This window comes from Scatophagus argus, chromosome 3, assembly GCF_020382885.2.
Source record: "Scatophagus argus isolate fScaArg1 chromosome 3, fScaArg1.pri, whole genome shotgun sequence".
Taxonomy (NCBI): Eukaryota; Metazoa; Chordata; class Actinopteri; family Scatophagidae; genus Scatophagus; species Scatophagus argus.
In genome coordinates this window covers 5,120,803-5,143,764 of record NC_058495.1, presented here as the reverse complement: position 1 = coordinate 5,143,764, position 22,962 = coordinate 5,120,803, and the positions used below count along the sequence as shown (strand labels likewise).

Here is a 22,962-nt window from a genome sequence, read left to right as displayed (position 1 = left end):
TTTAGGGAGTTGTTGACACTGCATTCAGATGCTAATTGGATTGGTTTCAGTACAAATGCACTCTCCTACAGTCTGTGAAATCCAGAAAACGTTTCTTACTGGTATACTAGGAATGCTATGTTTTTCTGGTAAATGAACCATAGCTGAGGTATGATTATTCATTCACTTCCCCCATTAAGATCTTCCAGATCAGCTGAATGACTTAAACCATTAACCTTAAAAACACAGACTTATCTCCTAAAGTCGACACACTTCACAGGCACAGTGACATGCTTACCGTGGCAAGGCAGCGGCACATGTTTCCATAGGCCACAGAGAAGCTGGGCTCATCGATGGCCTTCTCAAAGACCAGGTCGATGACCCCCTTGAGCCTCTCTTCTGTGTCAATGGTCAGGTCCGTCACCTGCTTCATCAGCTGGTTGAACTTCTGAGGCGTCAGCTTGTTCAGAATGCTGCGTACCTTCCTGAAGAGCTCCTGACATTTTGGTTTTTCAACAAATTAGATCAAAACATTTGTTTTGTTAAAATTTCCAATAATTTATAGCTTTCAAGGAAGTGAATTTTGTGATTCATATCAGCATCAGTGAAAACAAGACTGGTGTTAATATCTGAGACGTATTAATGCCCAACTCTTCATCTGAGTACTTTTTATGCAAGTTTATGCATACGTTTGCATGTATTTGGCTCTACCTGTGTTTTCTGCATCTCCGGATCCTCTGCAGGGCCGTCCCTCTTCATGCCAGGTTTCCAGGCATTCTCCGATTTTTTTAGCTGAACATCATCATTCACCGACACGTTCATGATGATCTTCCTGGGTGGAGGGCGCCGCACCCCAATGTTCATAAGCTGCGAAAGTAATGAAAGACAGAATTAAGCATCTCAGTATTTCTGGTCACTGAAAGTTGCCAACTATTCATTCTTTTAACCATTGACAACACATCTATAATGAAAATAAACAAATACATGAACTGGAACCAAATATCTAAAATGGTATTCTGTTATCCTCAGATTCCCGGACAGGAAACAGAAAGCACACATTGGAGGACTGTGTGTATGTGTGTGTGTGAGTTTATGAATGATAGCTGCAGCCTCAGCATGCGTGTGTGACTCACTGCAGCGCCTCGTCCTCCAGTCATCTGCCTGCCAAAGTCGGCAAAGGCAGGTGTGAAATCAGGCCCTCTGGAAATCGCCCTGGAATCCACAACTCGAGATGGCAACTTGTTTTGGTTCATCTGTGTGACAGATAACATGCACAATACATCAACATCCATCCATACATACACACACAAACACACACACACACACACACACAGAGCTGAACAGCAGGGGGAGCAGTGATCCTCTAATAGTAATGGCAATAGTGTAAAAGTCTGTATCTGTATCTGTGTGTGTGTGTGTGTGTGTGTGTGTATGCAATACTAACACACTGGTCCCTTAAAGGTGACTCGTTCTAAATGACAGTCATACTACATCACCAGATTTTGGTTTATGTATTTTTACCGTACTGGTAATAAATTATGCTTGTTGGGTTCAGCAGGCCGTTCAGTGAGAGAAGTCAGAACCAGATGTGGAGGGGAGGAAAGGAAGAAAGGAACGCAGGAGAGAGCGAGATAGTTGTGGGGGAGGAGAGAAGAACAAATCCAGTTCTTTGTCTTTCAGCTGTCCTTGACTTCCTCTCAAATCTTTTCCAGTGAGATTTCACTTTCTCCCTCAGAGAAAATGAAACCATGGGATTGTACATCAACTGTTCGCCGGTCTGGCTGTTCTTTTAAGAGGGGTGGGGGAGGGGTGTGTACTTTTAACACTGCCAAGTGTGACATAATAGCAATGTGATTTTAATCAAAACAGCATTTCGGCGGGCTGTATGCTCCACCCTTACGTACATGTAAATCAGTGGAACAAACCAAACTCTGTGTGGTGTATCTTTTATCCAGCGCACACAATCCAAGAAGCAATGATGAAGATTAAAACACTGCGAGTTACTACGGGTAAACTATACCAATTGTATCGTTTAAATCCCAACAAGCAAGACCGATAAGACCAAATTTACAACAGAAAGAGGTAGTAAATCTAAACACTTGAGAAGCCACAGAATGTTTAGGATATTTGTTTCATAACTGACATAAAGGATTAACTGATTATGAAAACTATTGCCAGTTATTTCAGCTCCATTACAGAATTTCCAGACTGACACTGTGGTTTTAATGGGCAAAGAAAACATACCCACCACTTTCCATTGAAAAAGCTAAATTTAGAGAAGGATCTCCTGAGGTAGTTGGTTTTTTTGCTAAGAAATCAGGACTGTACAGTTAATCTGCAACCAGTGATTCACCCTCATTTGGCCCTTGAAGGTTTAAGGACATTTGGAAGATATTTATGCAGGGTTATCTGCAACAGCTAGCTTACTCACCTTGTCCAGCACCACATCACTGATAGGCGGGAGCCCCTCAGGCTTTTGTACGCAGGCGGGCATGAACTGGAAGCCCAACAGAAAGTCTCTGTCATACTGACGCTTCCCACTAGACTCCGTCAGGTCTGGACCACCAAACAGGTTGGTGAGGGAAAGCAAAAGAGGAGCTTATATATGTATATGTAGATATAAATAAAACAAAAACTGAACTGAAAATAATTCAAGAAAAACCTACACTGTGAATTAAAAAAAGGGACCTCCTAAAGGCCGAGATGCTCAAAATCTGAATGTCAACAAGCAGAATTAATTTTACTGATGAATAAATATATAAATAAATAAATACATAAAGGTTTTGTCTATATTAGCTTCAAACATCTCTCTGAATGATGAGGCCCTCCCTAACCTTCCATGTCCTGCGGAGCCCCTGTGGAGTTCTCCTTCTCTCCGGGAGTGGCTCCACTGTCGCTGCTCTCCGTCTCCGAAGTGTGGCCTGCCCCATTCCTCATGGGCTCCATCTCAGTCTCACCGTTCTCCTCTGGGGCAGCAGGCTTATCAGCCTCAGGGCTGCAGGCAGGAGCTGGGGCAGGGGTGGAGGTGAAGACTGGCGGTAGGGGCACCGGGCTGCTGCTCAGAGCAGCTGACTGCGGGGCTTGGTCTCCAGCAGGCTGATCCGTTGGCCTGGGTTCGTCCTGTGCCGAGGCACAATTCAGCTTTCAGATTCCCAATATTTGTCGATAAGCATTATACACTGCTTCTTTATCATTCAGCAAGATATTAAATGGCTGCTGCTGAGCGGCGACGGTTCGTCACATTTAAAAACTAGCAGCCTCACCACTTCTCCACATAACACTGTCTATAATTATCAGTTACAGAGCTGTAAGGAGGTCATCTGCAGACAGGTGAACATATAAAGAAAGGGTAAAACTGCAGGAGTGGAAAATGAAGGATGAATGTATAAAATCAGAATGAAAGCGGAGGACTCAGGGTGAATACGAGATGATGAAACACAGCAACGGCAGAAGGGTCGCGTTTAAACAAAAGAAAGGGAGAAAAATAGGAGAAAAATGTTAAGCCTGTTGTAGTAGGCAGCACCACTGGCATGATTTTCTCTGTACCATCCCATCTGTTTAACTGATATTATGTGATCTATTATCTGGACATGGAACCACACCATTTAGGCCCAAGAAAAGGAATTTTTTTTTTTTTTTTTTGCATGCTCAATGGGCTATCATGGCCAGGATACCCTTGTCAGAAATTTTCAGTTTTCCTTCTTTCACTTCAAACCAAAATGGCAGCTTCAAGTCATGATTTCAAGAAGATTATGTGGGGAAAAAAAAATTCCTAGAGAAACAACAGTCAGTGTGGTAAAACTTTGAGTAACACTGCTTAGCCAGCACCACTCTCTAGTGAAATTTCAACAGAGCCTAAAACTGTGAGGCTTTTATTTACATTTTATTACACATACTTCAGGAAATATCTAAATGTGGGCGGCTATGTTTATTTTTGGTAAGCTGCAATTTTGTTTAAAAGGTTTGCGTGAAATGTGTGTTTCTGCGTAAAATAACATTTTCTTCTTCACTCATTGCGGCCTAAAACCAAGCTGTTTTTCTAAGTCAGTATCACCAGTATTGGATGGTGTGAAAATTCTCCCACAGCTTTAAACTCAAAACAACAGAATAAAGCAGAGGAAATGAGAGCAGGACAGAGCTGATTTTACGTACAGTGGGCAGGGTGAGCAATGAAGATGATGGATAACTCCATGCTGTCGCTCTCGGACGATAACAACACCCCAAAGTCATTTATGTCTGCTTCCTCCACCACACATGTGGAAACATTTTCCACTTGAACTATTGCCCACATTGTGCCTTTTCCTCTTCTCTCTCAATCTCCTTCTCTGTCCTGAGCCTTTGATACTTTATGGGCATTTTAAAAAGTCTTTAAAAAGTTAAAACAAAACAAAACAAAAAAAAAAACGTTTGTCAACAGACTAAATATAACTTCTGTCGAGAAACTACACACACACACACACACAAGATTTGGCGGTAAAATCATCTAAGCTAAAAATCCTATCAATTTAACTCACTAGAGCTGGTCTAGTCTTGTCTTACCTCGTCTTCCTTTTGAGGTGCATCTCCAGCAGAGATCCCTTCATTTGGTTTCCTCCAGGTCTTTGGTATAGCAGAAGCAGTCTGATTCACTGCAGGGAAATACAAATACAGAAGCATGCAATTAGCTGCAGCCAGTCAGAATTCAACACAAATGCAATGGATTTAAAAGTGAATTTTGGGTTTAAGACGCAAATACTAAATGGCAGAACAGCAAGAGGAGTAAATGAGAAAAGGTTCAGTTTCTGATTACAATGAGTCACCGTAGTTGTGGGCAAATAATAGTCATAAATTGTGTTCTAACTTGTACAAAGCAAGAACATGAAATGAACTAATAAAACTAATAAGAACACATTAGTAAAGATTACAAAAGTCTAGAAGACATGACATTTCTCTGACTTTGACACAGGTGAATCTCATTCTCTCATTCTGCAGTGAGATCAAACATAAAGCATATAAGCTAAAAATGGTTTGCTGAATCTAATACTGAATGGAGAACAAGAACAACAGCATAAATAAAGCTCAACATGCATTAGGCACTATTGACGCGCCCCTCTTTGATCCTATTTTAATCACAGTAACAGGTGTGCAGCCCGAGAGACAAGTCAGTATACAAATGCTGCTGAGATTTTCGAGTTCTACCTGTCAGATGCTGCTCTGCAGACTCTTAGCTACACGACCACCTACAGGGGTTTTTTCCTAGGTAAATACAAATACCAAAAATGTGAAAATAAACTTCGGGGATTTCACAGTTTCCAGTATTTTTGAGAGAGGATGGTAAATCATCCACAGTGTGTGCTGTATGGGTCTTTATAATACACCCCTGTGCCTGATAGAGCCATTTTGTGGTTTAGGCAAAGTAATGAATCACAAAAAGAATTTAGCACTTTGCTTTGTCCAGAGCTGATGATGGAAGTACCTATTGAGTGTGTCTACCCACTTCCTTCTCATCACATTTGAGAGCTGCAAATTGCAAAGCACTGGTTGGTGATGGGGTTACAACATTTATAAGGTGTGGCTGAAATGCCACAGTAGCTGCAGTTAGTGGTGTCACAATATACTGGTGATGACAATAGCACATATTATGTTAATAATACACATATAATAATATGGTGTAAATTGGAGCAGCCATTTTTGATTCAAGCCTATTAATCAATCCAAAGCCTAAACTTCATAGCTGATTAGTGTTTCCCACCTACCCTGGAAAATGTATATCACTCAGATCCACATATTAAAGCAAACCTCACAAAAACTAGAAAGGAAATGGAATTCCACAAAACTGGAAGAATCTCATTTGGTCTGGTAAGATAGCCTTAAATGATATAGGAAGGCCATATGCAATACGAGAGCAGCCTATTACTCAGCATCAATAGAGCAAAGTAAGAACAGCCCCAGGTTTCTCTTCAGCTCTGTAGCCAGGCTGACAGAGAGCCATTGCTCTGTTGAGCTTTGTATTCCTCTAACCCTCAGTAGTAATGACTTTAAGACCTTTTTTAATGACCTCCCATGACACACTGAGCTTCTCTCTCCTCCTCTCCCTCATACTTCTGTACATAGCCATGTTCCATTAATGCATGTTACTAACTTGACCTCTTTCCCAGAGTCTTTGTGATTTCTCGTCTCACAGGTTACCATGGATTGTGGTACCACCTCCTGCCGTGATCCTGTTTAGCACCAACTGCTACCACCATACCTGGTCATATTTCTATATGATAATTACTACAGCGGTTACTTTAGATATCATGACTATTAGCTACAGTTCCAGTATTTCTGTTATTATTGTTGTTGTTACGCATCACTGTCTGTGCCCATCCTGCCCCCCCCCCCAACCCAACAAACCCAACCAAACTCAACCAAGGCAGTTGGCCACCCACCTGGAGCCAGGGTCTGCTCCAGGGTTTCTGTCTGCCAAAAAGCAGTTTTTCTTTGCCACTGTCGTAAAGTGCAAAGTACAATGTTGGGTCTCTTTATGACATCTGCATGTCTGACCTTGTGTCTTTTATCACTTCGACTGGTTGCTTTTTCACTATTCATTCACTTAATTATGATTACATGATTTACATAATTTTCTCTCATGATAATATTGTTAATATAAATTCTTTTATCCACAACAGTGTAGTGCATAGTGTACATCTGATAGTGCTACCTGTAGTGGGACTCTTCCTGGTGAGTGCTTGTTGCTGGGAGTCTGTTTTGCTGTCAGAAATGCCTGCATGTGCCTCTGTTCCTACTCTGTGGACAAGGTCTTTACTGTCTAAGGACTTGCTCAGCTCGTCGGCCTCTGTTGTGGCCTGCACTAGAGGCGGAAGGCCGGGGGGGAGCATAACTGGCAAAGCTGGGGCAGGGCTTGAGGTCAGGGTGACTGGAACAACAGCCACAGGTGCCATAGGGGTGAGCGCAGCAGCAATGGGCACCTCTGGCCTCACGTCAGAGGGCAAAGCTTCAGAAGAGGAAGCCTCTCTGTAAGCAGAAGCTGAGGCCTGGGGCTGGAGTGTAGCTGTGGATAGAAGAGAAGGCTCATGAGCTGGGGTGTCTAGCTCGGTCCCAGAGTCCGCAAGGCCGTTCAAAGCCTTGGGAGCTGGTACTGGCGAGGCAGCTGGAGTTCGTGGGGCATCTGAAAGAGGCTTGTCTGTGATGGGAGTCTGAGGTGGCGCCAAAGAAGGTTTCTGCTCCCCAGCTGAGGGGGAGGGAGAAGAGGCTGAAGCAGTGGACTCCCTGACTGAGGGCCGTTCACTTTTGTTGGCCACTGAAAGCGGCAGAGTGGCAGGGGCGCCCACTGAGGCAGGTTCAACAGTAGAACAGGGCTCAGTTACAGGAGCGTTGGCCTCAAGTCGCTCCTCAGGGGCTTCAGGCTGTACGAGTCCAGGTGAGGAAGACTTCTGGACAGCAGGCTCCAGTTTTGGCGCATCATCTGTTAAGATTAACAAGCAATAAGGTAACATTAAACATAATGTATGTAAAGACGCTTGGATGGACAGATGGCTAAATTTAAATATAGCCAATATGCTTTTTGTTGGAAAGTATGACGATTTTAGATTCCAAAGTAAAAAAAAAAAACAGGTCACAATACAAGTATACTATCTACATTTATGCTTGTGACAGCCCCAGGCTCAACAAACCAGACAAAGGAGTTTAGTATTTTAGCACTGCTGTCCAAAAATTAAAGATGAAAAAAAAAAAAAAATCTACACAAAGGTAGAACTGGTTTAAAAACATGTACTAACTAGTTCTTGTTAGAATGTTATTGGAAAAGCATGGGGTGCAGGTAACACTACACTCCCACTTGTGACTGAAACGAAAGTGAAAGCATTCAGTGTGCAGCCTGCTTTGGGAAAAGAAAAGCAACAGATAAGATGTGTTTGGCAATCACTGTTTTTCTCTTGGTGGAGCGTTACTGGGGTTGTTGCTCCACATGAGGGGGGCAGTGGCTGACATAAGAGGCAATGACACAGCAATAAAACATATCAGTCTAATTTACTTGAGAGTTTATGTTATATTTTCACAATTTCAGTTGTGGATACATTTTAAACAAAGAAAGGGACGTTGGTACCGACCTGGCCCTGGTTTGGTATCTGAAGCCCCAGTTGTCAGTGGCTGCTGCGGCTGCGGCGGCTCCAACGTGTAACTTCCAGGATGGGCCTGCTGTGGCTGAGGAGGCTGCGACTGTGGCTGCTGCTCTGGAGTCTGGCTGCTGCTCAGCTGCTGCGATTTGAGGTAGAAAATGTGAGGATAATGAGGGTGCGGCCATAAAAACTAGCAACACAGAAAACCAGAAAAACAGGCACAGAGATGTAGGCAAGCATGGACATAAACAAGCAAAGAAAAATAAACGAACAAGCCCAAATGCAGGATTAAGCGGAAATAAGGAGTCCAATGGTGTATGGTTAGATTAAGAGGACAACAATGGAGGACAAGACCACAAATGAAGATCAATGTGGGAGGAATGGCAGGAGGAGGAGAATGGCTCAGAACAATGCAGAGAAAAGGACAGAGGAAAAGGGGCAATATACACAAAGAAATAAAACCAAAAGGGGCACAAAGAGACAGAGAAAGAGAGGAAAGACACTGTTAACATCCACAGGAGGACACAGGGAGAAAGAAGTCACAACGTCCTTCTGCAGAATCCAAGAACGCTATCTTATTTGGACTTGGTATGTTTCATTTATTGCAGTGCCGTTGATTTAGTTGTTTTCAGAGCCCTGCTGCTTTCTATTCTATCTATTTGTTTAGGAGCTCCAATGCCAGGTCCTCTGTGTTAGAGCCACAGAACCTCACTGAATCCATCTAAGTAATACACTAAAATACAAACTATAATTTTTTTAAAGGGATTGGAAAAGAGACTGAGTGGATTCTGTAGAAGGAGTAGGAGAATACACACAGTACATATGCAATCTACTGTAAAAGATAGTGAGTGAATAGAAACAGTGATAGGAGGGAAGCAGGTGTAATATTAAAACAGCTGTTAACGCAATTAACTGTGAAAAGAAAAATATTTGTACAAAACATGTGATGTTAATGAAATGACTCTTTGTCATTATTATTCTAAAAAAATGGCTTCAATAGTTCCAGGAATTCAGGAACATAAGACAAAACCAAGACTCGTCACTCATAATCACTCAACCACATTTATAAAGCTATGATGAATTAATCCTCTTCAGATAATGTTTTTTAATGCAGTTCCTGAGCAATAAACAACATGCATGTTCTGGACAGAGAACCACCATGAATTTCTTATGATAGGGCAAGGTGACCAAGTAAATTACCAAGCACACGGTGGCCATGTCCTTTCTGTCACAAACGGTGGAGAGCAGAAAGGATTAGAGGACAGAGCTACCAAGCAACATGAGATGCCGCCTCTCTCCTCAGCTAAAGCTGCAGTCTAATCAGCCACCCTTAAGGCTTCGCTGCCTCAACTGTAACTACTGTATGCAAATGGTGGTTAAGGGAGTCAAGAGAGCCTTACCTGTGGTGGTGTAGGGGTAGAGGAGGGGCAACCGACAGGAGGTGTTGAGTTCCTGCTCCCTGAACCACCTGCCATGATCTCCTCTGTGATATCCCTGCCACCTTGATTGGGGTCACGGATACGGATCTGGGAGGACAATGGCGCAAAAAAACAGACCTCACTAAAGCGCCCAAGTCTTAGAGCAACCCTGCCTCAGCCATATTAAATGCACGCTGTTCAATCACAGGCATTATACACCAACAAAATTAGAAAGAAAACAGGGAATTCTATTCCAAATGAAAAAACTATCATGTTATTATTAAGGAAGGTGAACCCACCAAGTTCGGATACACGTGAAAAGTGCAAAGATGAACAAAATTTGCACATAGTAATTTGACCCTCAGGATTTTCATGTGACTTCTTTTGGACATTATATCTTTACACAGTTGTTAAAAGAATTATAATAGTGTTGTGTCAGTGCACTTACATAACATTCAATTTAGTTTCGAGTATAATTCCACCTTAAACATTGGTGCTAAGGGTAAGAAAACAGGTCACTGACATTGGGGTAAACAAGTACTTTGCCAGAGACAGCAGAGCGTAAACTCTCTATGTTACATGGCCTTTGCGTGTTGTATTTCACAAAACCAAAATGTCACGTAGTTTTTTCAGATGTTACACTTCTTGCCTTTATCTGATGATTTCAAATTTTAAGAAGAAAGTGGCGGCCCATTAATTCACAATCTCAATACATACATTTTGTCAATCGTAAAAACAGAAAGTGATTGTAGGAGAAGTTACAGGGAGATTTACTACACTTCTGTGTGTGTCTTTGGGTGTGAATGTGTAGTCATTCCACAATCATGAAGGAAAATTTAAAAGATTACATTGTTTTCTATTCAATTTGTACAATAACCCCACAATTAATACCAAATACTGCCACTGGAGAAATAAAAGGAACTACTAAGATACTCACTGTTTTCTTCTCGCGCTTGGCTGGTGGAGGTTGCGGTGGTGTAGGCACTATGATTGGGGGTGAGGGGGGGTACACAGTCTGTCCTGGGTAGTAGGGTGGCCCAGCAGTGGGAACGGGAGCAGGAACAGAGGGTGAAACAGGTGGGTGGTACCTGAGGGGATCTGAAAGAGTTTGCAAGGAAACAAAAACAAAACAGAAGAAAATGCATGTTAGTAAGACACTGACGCATGCCCTGCTTTGGGGATACACTAGGCTGATAGTTTGTGTGTGTTCGTGTGTGTTACCGTTTGAATTCAGATTTTTAATGTGATGTGGCTGTGGGAATAGTAATTTGACACATGTCTGTGTTGGATTAATAACTCACGATATGGGGCAGGATACTCCCCTGGCCCTGGACCAGGATAGAAGGTGCCAGACCCTGGAGGCTGTACAGAATACTGCTGAGGAGGTCCCACGTAGGGCGTACTGTGGCGATACTGCGAGTAAGGAGGACAGAGAGAGACACATTAACACATCATCAATGAGGATGAGGCAGAGATTTAGTCTGTTTAAAAAATCCTTCTGTGGGATTTTGGATGCCCACAACAGTGTCATGAACTGCATTTCTACTAATCAGTCACATCTAACCAGCACCAGCTGCAACCACAGAGTATTTCTTTGTATTCACTCGAAAACAAAACAGGACTAAGTCAAAACCTAGTATGTGTCTGCAGAGCGTACAGCCAATGTGCTTTACTGTGGTCAGACTGTTCGTCACGGATACTTAGTGGTAGTATCTATAATGTGAATTCCTGGATATTGAATGTTCATCAACAACTTTTTGATATTTGCTCTTGGAGGGTACTAAAGTAGCAGATCAGATGACATTGTTATAAGCTATGACTGAGTCACAAAATGTAAATGCAAGATTTTCCCACACTAATACTTTGCACTCATACATAAAGATCTTTAATTTGAAGGAGAAATTATTCTAATTACCTACTAGCTTCTCCTGCTTTTTCATTTGTTTCTGTCTGCAGAAGGTTGATGACTCACTGTTGAGTGTTTGGTCAGAATGATTGTTGTTTGGGGTCCCTTAACTGTGCCCTCTCCCTCTTGCCTTACGGCACTTGGAGAGCTGTTTTCTCTCCTACTCTCTTCTGTACTGGACTGTTACAGTGTGTAAGCACCATCTCTGCTTCATCTCAGCAGTATGTTTCATATTGCTTTCCCATTTCACTTCCTTGTGGTGAGTATCAGGTATCGTGCCGTCTCTGTGCCACCTGTACACATATGATGCTCTGTGATGCAACATTGTGCTGTGACCCGTTGGCAAGGTATGGCCTGGATATTGATTTCTCACAAGTGGGTGTATGTTTGTGTTTGTGAGGACCGGGCAGACCCAGTGGGATATGGACCATATCCACCATTGGCTTTATCTCACTGGCAACATTAGAGAGGGAAATCTATAAGAAAGAGAATGTTTGCTACGTACCCTAAGTCCTAATTCTATGAGCAGAGGCACAGCTGTGGGCCCCAACAGTTCTTTTAATTATCTGATGAAAAAGTTGTTTCTTAGAGCTACATGTCTGGCCTCAACATAACTTTTACACAAGGTGAGACTGAAGCCCTGCCACAAAGTAAGTGAGCATAGACTTAAAGGCTTCAGGGCAGCATTAGTAGGGGATCAATCCGCTAGCGATAGCCTTCAAGGGTTCACTCAAAGAATCTGGAGTTACAGTAAGTAACTTACATTCCTGCCTACTCATTCTGAAAGAGCACAGGCCAACGGGTAAACACCCACACCAATGTCGTAACTCCATCACTGGCGAGGTATAGCCTGGTTATTAATAGACTGTAGCATTTACAAGGCATTTTCACTTAAGACAAAGGATAATGTTATGTTATGATAAGGTATGCATAAAAATGATTTTATATATCTAATGTGGAGGCATAACTAGATAACAAAAAAGGTTCCTCCATTTTATCAAAGAAATATTTCAACATTTTGGAAACAGTAAAAACAGCTAGCCTGGCTCTGTCTGTCTGCCTACCAGAATCTCTAAAGCTGATTAATCCACCTTTTTTTACCTACCTAATTTCTAAATTAACTGAAATCTAAACATGGCACACTGTGGTTTTAAGGTGGGCTAATGTTCCGTTTCTTGGCCAGTAACTTTCTGGAGCCTAGGGGTTTCCCTGTTTCCAGTCTTTTGCTAAGGTAAGCTGACCAGAGGCTGGCTGCACCTTCATATGTAAACAGGCAGACATGAGTGTGGTATTAATCTTCTCATTCAACTCTAGGAAAAAAAAAAGGCAAATAAGAGGAATTCCAAAAATTATTCCTTTAATCGCTTTAATCTAACCAGTACCAGCTGGAGTAAACAAACCTTTACTCAGTATTCACTTACTAAAAGAAAAAAAAGACCTCAACTTCTGAAGCAAAAAGAAAATCTAAACCTTTTTGTTTGACATGAATCTAATACCAAGTATAATTCTGATGTTCAGAATCCATTCTCTATGACAATTTAAAATAAAAAAAAAAAAAGTAAAATTGCTCAATAGAAAGCATATGGGCCTAAATAACTATAGAGGGAACTGAGGTATAGACTGACAGCTTCAAATGGAATTTTAAGTTCAGTTTATCTGTATCACCTGTGGGATGTAGTACTGTGAAGCCTGTGGGGAAAGGAAAGGCATGGGTGTCATGGTCATCATGAGTGGTTGGTTAGTGGGGTAGACAGCCGCTGTGGGAGTCTGTGAGCCAGGCCGTATGGAGGGTGTGTTTGTAGGGATGGAGGGCCTCGCAGTCTGCATCTGGGTCCTCTGGAAAAACTGAAAGCAACACATGAGAGAACATGAGAGACATTAAGTATTATCCCAGTGGCAACAGTCTCGTTTCAGCATGTTATATATACACATATATATGTAAATCTCTGAACTCTAATCATTGCTGCAGATCACATTAAAACCATTCTGAGAGATGGGAGACGGATTTAAAAATTTAAAAGGCAGACTTGCACACTTTTATACTTCTGTAAATGCTTCTACAACAACACATAATCTCCTCCATGAATTGCTTTACTAAACATCTCCAAACCTGAATGAATATTTCCTCCAACAATCATCTAATCAACTTAACAAAAGCTTTAAAAGCCTGATTAAAGAATTCACATTGAGAAAAAATAAAAGCAAAAAAAGGAAAATAACGCCATAGCACGTTCTCAATGTACCACAAAGTGAGCCGTCTTAATCCTTCAAGAGATTCACAATCTTCACAGAAACCTTCGCAAGGTTCATATATAAAAGAGGGGATTATTTATAATCAGATCTGGAAACATTTCACTGTCTGAATGGAGTCTGGCTCGCCTGTCAAGAGACTTTTGTGGTATCTTGACCAGAATTTTCTTTGCACCATGGCAACCCGAATACCTGTATTAAAAGGTGTAAATTAAAGTGGATTTCTCTATACTTTTATTTTTTTAGTTTGTCTGTGATTCATCTAATTTATGAACACTGTGACAACTGCAGGAGCAGACTTGTGAGGAAAGTATTGCGATTGATAATTGGTTTTTAATCATGTATAAAGTCAATCAGTTAATCATTTATATATATATAAAAAAAAAAAAACAAACAAAAAAAAACAAAACTCATTTTTCCTATGGTTGGATAAGAAACAAGTTTAGAGTTCTTTTTACAAAGCAGAGCAGGCCAGACGTTACTGGCATAGACAGACACGATTAATGTTTCCTACAGAAAACTTCAGAGGGATTAGCCAAAGCGTAAATTTCTTTACTTGTTTCTGATATTTTCCTACTTTGAAGCATTTTATTTCCAGTCTGACTGCACTGTAAAATTCTCCAGACTTGAATTAAAAACAAAACAAAAAACTCCAATTCTTCATTTTGTGTCCTGGCAGCCAGACCAACCTTGTAATACAGACTTTTTTTGCGCATCGCAGAGCACACAAAATACACTTGCAGTGACTGCAGATACAGTGGCTTCTATACAGCACATGTCACCATCAGTTTAAAGTTGAATATTGGACAGGCTTTGTTTTTGGACAGGTCTGAAGAAAGACCACTACCAACAGCTGTGACCGACTTCTAAACAACTACAGCTCAAGCTGGGAATACCCAATACCGCAGTCACAGTGTGCTCCAGCAGACACAAGCAGAATAAACAATGCTGTAAAACAGTCTAAAAATACCCAGGAGGGAAATCACCTTTAATATAATAAATCAGGTTCAATGGCTTTATTGTAAATGGGCCTGTGGAAATCTGGGAAACAACCAGGAAACTGTTCATTACCAGCTACCCGAAGCAGCCTCACTTAAATTGCTGGCAAAGCAAGAAATATGACTCAACAGAAAAAAAAAAAAAAAAAACAACTTTTAAACACTGAATTAGAACAGGAGTTTGCGTTTAAACAATGGGATTCTCAGTGGAGTGCTAAACACGAAATCCAGTGAGCATATTCCAAAAAATTATCAAAGGGTGTCACATCTTTTCAAGGAGGAAAAACATTTAACTTGTTTCTTTGGCTAACATCAAGAACTTCAGAGCATCAAACGTCAAGTAAGCAAGTGGAACGTGAGTATTTTGTCCCTCTTGAAATGGATCTTCCAAACACTGTCAACAAAAGTGTTCTGTAACTTAAAACAATCAAAGAAACAAAAAGTGGGCTCCCAACAACACTGAAATCATCTGACATAACATATTTCCAACAGGTAACAGACACTTTCTTATCACATGGACATAAAAGGAACAATAAAAAAAAGAAAAAAACACAAAACAAAACACTTATTTTAGGGAGGAGTATACAGTGTCTTTCATTCCGCATGCTGTCCATTTAACTGAGCAAGCTAATTAAAGATGTGTCATGAATGAACCAAAAATGACAAAATTATGAGCTTAGAAGTTCAGTAATGACCCTCTCCCTCTACAGATAAAAAGAGAGGGCACAGGGATAATGACAAAAGGCCTCTCTGCTGATTCATACAGTGTAGTGAAGATGAGAGGGAGTGCAGGGTTAAACGTTAGGAGGGATCATTTAAGGGCAATCCTCATCATGCCATGCAGGTCTGCAGAGACTTTTGACACAGAGGTAAATGTTACCTGGATGGGCCTGAATCCTCCCTTGAGTATTGAAAGCAGGAAAAAGAGAAAAGCCAATGGGAGAGTGAAGCCTCAATACAAAAATAAGCAGGCAATCCTACACTCACACACATCAAGACAGGAAAGTACCGAATTACTTCCTCATACCTGTACGGTACCTTTTCCTGTGCCACTCTGACTGGCTAAAATAACCCAAACCTGGTTCTTTTATCACTGACCAATGGGGGGCATTTGACACATATGCCTCTCTCACCCAAACACACCTTAATTCACGGGGTATCCTTTCACAAATCGTGCTGCCTGAACCTGTGCAACAGCCTACCTTGTTCTTTGCCCATTTGGGGTTTTCCAGCCCCAGTGGGACTCACCTGCTCTCACCTGTGACAATGACTGAGCCACAGAAATGATGCTGAAGACAGGCCAGAGAGGGTCAAAGATACCCTACTATTTTAGGGAGCCCTGGCAGTTTGGCTGGCACATATGGATGGAATAAATGTTTTCTGGTAAAAACATGGGAGGGGTAGGTTGATGTTTTCACAAAGGAAAAATGATTAAGTAGGACACACTGAACTTGATTCTGACTTTAACCATTTCAACATTTTTGAACTTCTCTTTATCATTCCTATCTTTTCTCTGGCATCACGGTGAAGTTGAAATAAAATGGCACAATTTATTAATACAATTTCCACCATCATAGAAGCATCACAGAGGACACACTCATGGGTAAAATGCAGATTAATCGAGTCATTTACACTCTGAACAGTTTCTGAAGGAAACAACAGCTGTCTGTTTTAACGGTAATTAATTTCCACAGGTTCACAAACACACACAATAGCTGTGTTTGAAATCCAAGGAAGTCAGTTACACTGATGAGTGGAGTAAAACAACAAAATAATGATGATCCTTGTTTGGAGACAGACTTACATTTTGGTCAAATGCATTAATTTTCGGATCTCCCTGCACCCTTTACTGTGCATTGAGTGCATTTCAGGGGGACAATGGCTGTTTTATCCACTGGTATAAAAGGCCACTGTTCAGCTTCATCTGCTTTCTGACTCCACTTCCGTGGCGACACAAGAGGTCCCAGCACCAGTTTGTAACAGCCAGAGCATGCACTTTTGTGTGTGTGTGTGTGTGTGTGTGTGTGTGTGTGTGTGTACATGCTTATGTTGGCAAACACACCCGACACACTTTGACACCATACTCTTAACAGCCTGTAAAAATTTGTCCACGCAGACACATCCAGAAGGTGAGGATGTCAGGACAACAATTTACACAAGGTGCATCGTGGGGACCTGGTGTGTGAATAACACATCAGTAAGTACACAGCTACATGAATCATTACAGCATGAATCAACAAACACAACAGGTAGTCATATGTACTGAATGTCAGCACCCAGACATGTCTAAGACACTTAGCATCCACAAGTTAGCACACAAATGACCCCATAAATACTGCACTGCCAGACGTGAACACATTAATATGGCCTTCATATTCTAATGAGACTGGTGTCAACCGCCTAACAGGATCCAGAGTGTAATCTACACAGGTGCTAGCTACGAACACAGCAGGTCAGTGACTAAAGCCTACCTGACACCTAACTGCAATCTCTTATCACTTAGTCGCATTTTATCTTGAAAATCAGTGACTACCCTTTGATTATGCATGTTTCCGACGAGCACTGAGATGTGGATCAGACAAAATGTAGTCCATGAAGCATCCACCCAAAAAATAAATCAATGAAATAAAACAAAAACAATAAAACAGCCAATTTAATTGCACTACCTTACTGTAATTACTGAAAACGAACGAGACCATGATCTCAAGAGGGCGTTGTCACTGAAAAGAGTCTGACACACTGAGCTATGCAAGCACGGAAATAACGGCGTCCCTGTTTGTATTGTTTTTTGGCACAAACTTATCTGAAACAACAGCAAAATATTCTTGAATATGAGCCTGATTGCATATAATGTCCCTACAACACTTAATACTAATGGCTTGAAAATAAAAGAAGAAAAATTAAAATCAAAATAAATTTTGAAATAGGACTGAACAATTTGAAAAATAAAATTGACATTGCAACTATTTTGACATATTGGACATAAAGGAGTCATGATTTTAGTGGGACATTTTTATCAAAAACAAAACAAAACAAAAAAAGGATGATGATGATGTGTTTTTTGGGTCTGTAAAACCTAAGCATGTTCTCTTACATCTGGAGAATATGAGTTGCAGGCCGAGGCACCCCTGTAGCACCACAAGGCTTCATATATTAAATTGCCATTTGACATTTCTAATAATATAATATATATTTATAATTTATAATAAAATGGAAGAGCTGTTCAGGAGGCTCCCTATAGCTTGTTTGATAAACAAACATCACACAGTATAATAACCCTGACAAGTTACTTATTTCATCTAAAAATAATTCTAATTGTTCTTGAAGATCATGAGTCTGTCATTATAAATGGCTCATTGTCATTCAGAGAAATATAGAAGACTGTAAGGAAGACTGGGAGAATCAAATTCATAGGATACATCCTTGTTCTGCTCAGTGCTCAAGCCGAGGACACCCACAAGCTTCATTACATCTAAACCTGATAAAAAACAATTAAAAACCAATTCGATTCTTGGAAAAAACTCACCAAAAAAATAAACATGAACAGTGCACAAACACACCTGTCAGGAAACAGTTCTGTGCACCTGCCTGGATAGCTTGATTACATACGAGCATACAGGAAAATCCCATGATAATTAAAACCTCTTTAACTGCATCCAAGATACCTGAAGGGTTTCAAAATCAGATTTTTTTTTTTTTTGGAAAGAATAGGAGACGCCCCACAAACAGCCCTTTGCCAGCAGGCACCAGCAAACTGCTTTGATGATGATGATGATGCGAAAGAGGGAGCAGGAGGGGCATTCAGCAGGGGTAAATTACCTGATGGTGGGTTGGTCGAGGGCCCGTGGCAAACTGGTGGGGAGGGAGGAGAGGTCCAGCAAGGAGATTGGAAGCAGTGATGGCAAAGCGGGGGGGGGGGGGGGGGGGGGGGAGAAAGAGCATAAGAGAGAAACAGAGATAAGATGAGCGATGTAGGCAGATGCTCGAAAAATACAGTACCAAACTGCAGAGCAACCAGCCTTTAAAAGACACATGACACATGATGCGGCTCTCAGATTCAGCTCAAAGTGTGTATTAGCAAATAATAGCTTGCTTCAAGCACAAGATATGTTGGTTTAACTGCATCAGGACAAAGTAGATATTATGAGGACAAACAGAGGAAAGAATCTAATTTGTAGGCTCTGAAAGATGCGGTAGTGGAATTAAAATGATTTCCACTGACCGAGGTCTGGTTAGCTTTGCTCTACTGATGGGGGCTGGGCAGGAGCCAGGCAAGATTAATAAATAATGTTGACTACGTGTATGTGTACTGAGAATGCTGGCAAAGTAAATACAATTTCCATTTTTTACTAAGCTTTCTGTGAAAGAATTTTTCACAAAAGGTATCTTTAATTGGCTCTCCTTAGGCTGCAATAAGCAAACAATATAAGCCAGAGCAGAGCTGACTTTACACAAAATTTACACGAACAGATATTTTAACCTAAGTAAGATAACAACAACATAGGAAACGACCTTTAAACTTTTACATTACATTCCTAAACGTAGATGGTGGTGTAACAAAGGTCTCATATGCCACTAGTAGTACAGCACCACCAACCACAGCAAGCCTATAATGAGCCCTTAAAGAGATACAAATTTACAAACAAAAACAGCCTAGGTAAGTGACTAAGTCATTACCATGAGCAGACTGAGATCATTCAACATTTGTACAGCTCTGTTTGACTTCTACATCCCCTCCATCACTGCCTCACTGAAAATGCTACAGTCAAACACACAAATTCCTGTGTAGAAGGAGGCAAGCACAATGTAAACTTAAGACCAGAAGTACACTCACCGGGCGACTTTGTGGCTGTGCATTCATTGGCTGTGTCTGGGCAGAGTACACTAAAGGTGCAGAACCAGCATTTTGTCCAGGGTTGTATGGAGACTGTCAAAAAGACAAAAAGGAAAGAGACAGAGAAGGAGACGCTTCATCACATACAGAACAGGAAGTGTGCATTAGAAAGCTTCAGTATTCAGGATTTACAATTACTGGCATCTTTGTGTTTTTTTTTTTTTTTTGATCAGATGCCAATAAATTAATTTAAAATGTGCTACTTTGGCTCAGATGCAGGCACCTTTCTCTGTCTGTTGTCTCACTCAATGTCTCGTCCACAACACTATCTGACTGGTTACATGTCATGAGTAACAGACTATCAACACTGAAGGCTACTTGTGCCACAGATGGGCAAAGACGAAGGCATTTTCCGACTGGAGCATACTGCTGGGAAGTTTATCTGTGATAATAAGTGTTCACAATAGTTGATTTTCATTTTGTATTAATCTGCTATGCAACTGCAATGCAACAAGTCATGTAGTACAATATTCACTTCACAAATGTAGTGGAGTAAAACCAAAAATTAGAAAATGAAAATAATCTAGTAAAAGCACTTCAAAATTGTATTTAAGTATTTGGGTAAATATTCCATTACTAGGTATTCCAAATTTTAACACTAGTAAAGTCTATCATAAACAATTATCAGTTATGATTCTCCTTGGTTATTAATCAGTAACTGTATCCCTGAAAAAAACACTGGTCAATCCCTTTTGTGCAACAGTTAATCACTAGTCATTTCACGAAGGCATTTTCACAGAACAACTGCAATCTTAACCATAAACCAGACATCACAACATCAACTTATTTTGGACGGGAGAAAATGTTTTCAATTGGGGTTTATGTACTGTGCAAAGATAATTGGTACCCTCAAGGACTGCAAACCCTGTGTTTCTTTATTCTTCATAATGTGTGCAGTGGAGCTAGGCAGAGGTGGCTTTAAGTAGATGTGCTTTCTCTTCTTCATGCTGCTTGCTGGTAGGGTAGTGAACATTTAAGTTTGAGCTGGCTGACAAGACCTATACGTGATTGGTGAGGAGTAGCGCTTCTTCAGGGTGAAGTAGCAGGCCATTAGGCTTTAACAGTAAAGAGGAATGACCAGATTCCTTGGAAGCCCCATAATGCCAGAAAGGCTGTGTCATGGAGTCAACATTCTTTTGAGCGAGAGCAGCGAGAGCAGCCACAGCAGCACTGGCACTGTCTGACAGTGAATAAATCTATGCTTAATGATTAAGCCATTACCCTTTACATAGATGTACCTGTTTGACTATATTTATTCATGATTTTTCCTCCCACAAAAAAGGTATAACCTGAGGATGTAATGCTGTCTAAACCAAAGGTAAGAAAAAGGGTAACATGAGTGAATTTTTCCTCTTATTATACTGAGCCCTGATTTATTTGTTATGTTTTGATCCTGAAATCTCAGTTTGATTTCTAACATATATTTAACCCTCACTTAACCCCAAAGCATTTGAAATTTTAATTCATTACATAATCTTGCTTAAATCCATCTAAATCACTGTTGGAACTTGAAAAGGGACCTCTTTCAGCCGCAGGCTCACAGATCTGGCTCTATTCGGTCATTTGGCAGTTAGAACCGCAACCTCACTTCAAGAAGGTTACGAGTTCAAACCCATTTTTCCCCTTATAGCCTTCATGGATATGGGTCACATTTGTTTATCCCCTGTGTCACAGGCATGCTGGGCTTGCCCCCTTCTGATCTTTCTCAGGTGCCATATAAAGAACACAGTAGTTGCAAGTTTGTCCTGGCCAGGTACCAGGGCTGAGACTGTTCTATTCGAACTTCATTAGAAACATCACATACATGCACACACAGCTTACTGCTGCATTAGGAAAGTAGTTAAAAAGAAAAAAGGGGAAAACAGGGAAATAAAACATTTTAAAAGCTAAAGTGAAAAAAGATAAAGGTTATGGGTAGATGATACGGACTACTATACTGTATATATATTTTCAAAGGATTATCTTAAAATAAATGTGTTACAATTTAAGTATTCAAATCAAATACTGTCAAAATGTTTAAATTGTCACCCAATAAGAAGAACAAAAAATTTACCAAGAACAAAAACTCCACATTCCACAAGAACTTATTCTCAAGTGTTCAAAAATGTGACAAATTAAAAGAACGAAGAGCAAACTAAAAAACAACTCAATATCATTAATTTAGACATATAAACCACAATATCTTTGTGAAATTCTGTCATGATGTGACAATATTGAGAAATTATATATTAGCGTTGAACTGTTGCCCTGTCATAATTGAAGTCAGAGAGAAAGCAGACAAATGAACAGACTGAACATGAATATGCAGAGAGGATGACGGCGGACACAGTGACAGACTCACCCCTCCACCTGCCTCCCAGCCCTTAGGGTAGCGATATGGGGAAGCTGTGGGTACTGATACCTGAGAGAGCGCCGGGGAGTGGGCATGACCGGGCGGGGTGCCCGCCAAGCTAGGGTGTCCCTTTGTGATGTCGTGAGCAGGGTAAGGAGCAGCATGCCTGGGTATCTGTATTACATAAAACCGTAAGGTTAGACAGATACACAAAGGGATGTTATGACAGACTGACGCACACAGACACACTGATGTAGGGGAGTAACAGCAGTGGCAAGATTCCACAGGTCATTAGTCTTCCTGCCTGCTGAGGAATGTAAATTAAGCGCTCAAGCTCTAGGATTAGACCCTGTACTGGTGCAGAGGTGAAGACTTGTACTGTGCACGGGCGTTGATGCATGCTGGGATTGGCCAAGACTGGCCTCGTCTCTGTCTGCTGTGGTCAACGTTGCTGTGCGAGAATGCCTGGGCCTCATATGGAAAGACTGTGTCAAGTAATCATATTACATTTCCACAAATTTGTGATAAACAGAGTGCACCTGGTACAATAGATACAACTGAGTCATGCTAAACAAGCCTTGCCGATATGGGTCGACAAAAGGTTCAGGGCAGGCACCAGACAAGCGAGCAGGATCAGGAAAACGTGAGATTTGACTCAGCTCTTAGCCTGTGGTGTGGCAGGATGGGCCTTGGCTGCTGCAGCTATGGGCTGGCACCACTGCAAGTGCTGCTTGTTGCTGCAGCAGGCGGCCTGAAACACCAGGGAATGAGACAGAATACTGCAGGAAGAGAGCAGGAGGCAGACACCGAGACAGACTGGAAAGCTGGGCTTTTCTCTCCAGGGCTTTTTTTTCCCCTCTCTCTCTCTTTCACTCGCTCCCTCCTTCTATACAACTTGGTCATTACAGCTGAAAAAGCAAAACTAACAATTAAAAACTAACATTTCCAAATTGTATTATATTTAAATTGGCCAGGTTCTGCAGGGAATATTCCATATGGCTTCTATAGTACCAATCCCTCCTGCATCCCTCCATCTTCTCTGTGTGGCCCACTTCCCTCAGATGACCTGGGATAAAGCAACTAATC

At 41.2% G+C, this 22,962-nt stretch overlaps 1 protein-coding gene across 8 annotated transcripts in view; it reads right to left on the bottom strand.

Annotated features, from left to right (window-relative positions):
* Positions 1–22,962, bottom strand: part of eif4g3a (eukaryotic translation initiation factor 4 gamma, 3a) — a 48,707-nt gene that overhangs the window by 13,443 nt on the left and 12,302 nt on the right. The window contains exons 3-17 of one of the 8 annotated variants that reach the window (XM_046382572.1): positions 21,886–22,050; positions 19,485–19,577; positions 18,470–18,502; positions 13,068–13,247; positions 10,798–10,909; positions 10,434–10,594; positions 9,479–9,613; positions 8,070–8,217; positions 6,662–7,426; positions 4,519–4,607; positions 2,814–3,099; positions 2,411–2,535; positions 1,113–1,232; positions 691–846; positions 278–475 (exon numbers count right to left, since the gene is read on the bottom strand). In XM_046382572.1, coding sequence (XP_046238528.1) covers positions 278–475; positions 691–846; positions 1,113–1,232; positions 2,411–2,535; positions 2,814–3,099; positions 4,519–4,607; positions 6,662–7,426; positions 8,070–8,217; positions 9,479–9,613; positions 10,434–10,594; positions 10,798–10,909; positions 13,068–13,247; positions 18,470–18,502; positions 19,485–19,577; positions 21,886–22,050 — 2,766 coding nt within the window. The remainder of the gene's footprint in view (positions 1–277; positions 476–690; positions 847–1,112; positions 1,233–2,410; positions 2,536–2,813; positions 3,100–4,518; positions 4,608–6,661; positions 7,427–8,069; positions 8,218–9,478; positions 9,614–10,433; positions 10,595–10,797; positions 10,910–13,067; positions 13,248–18,469; positions 18,503–19,484; positions 19,578–21,885; positions 22,051–22,962) is intronic. The other 7 variants (XM_046382579.1, XM_046382586.1, XM_046382593.1 and 4 more) reach the window with 7 other exon arrangements.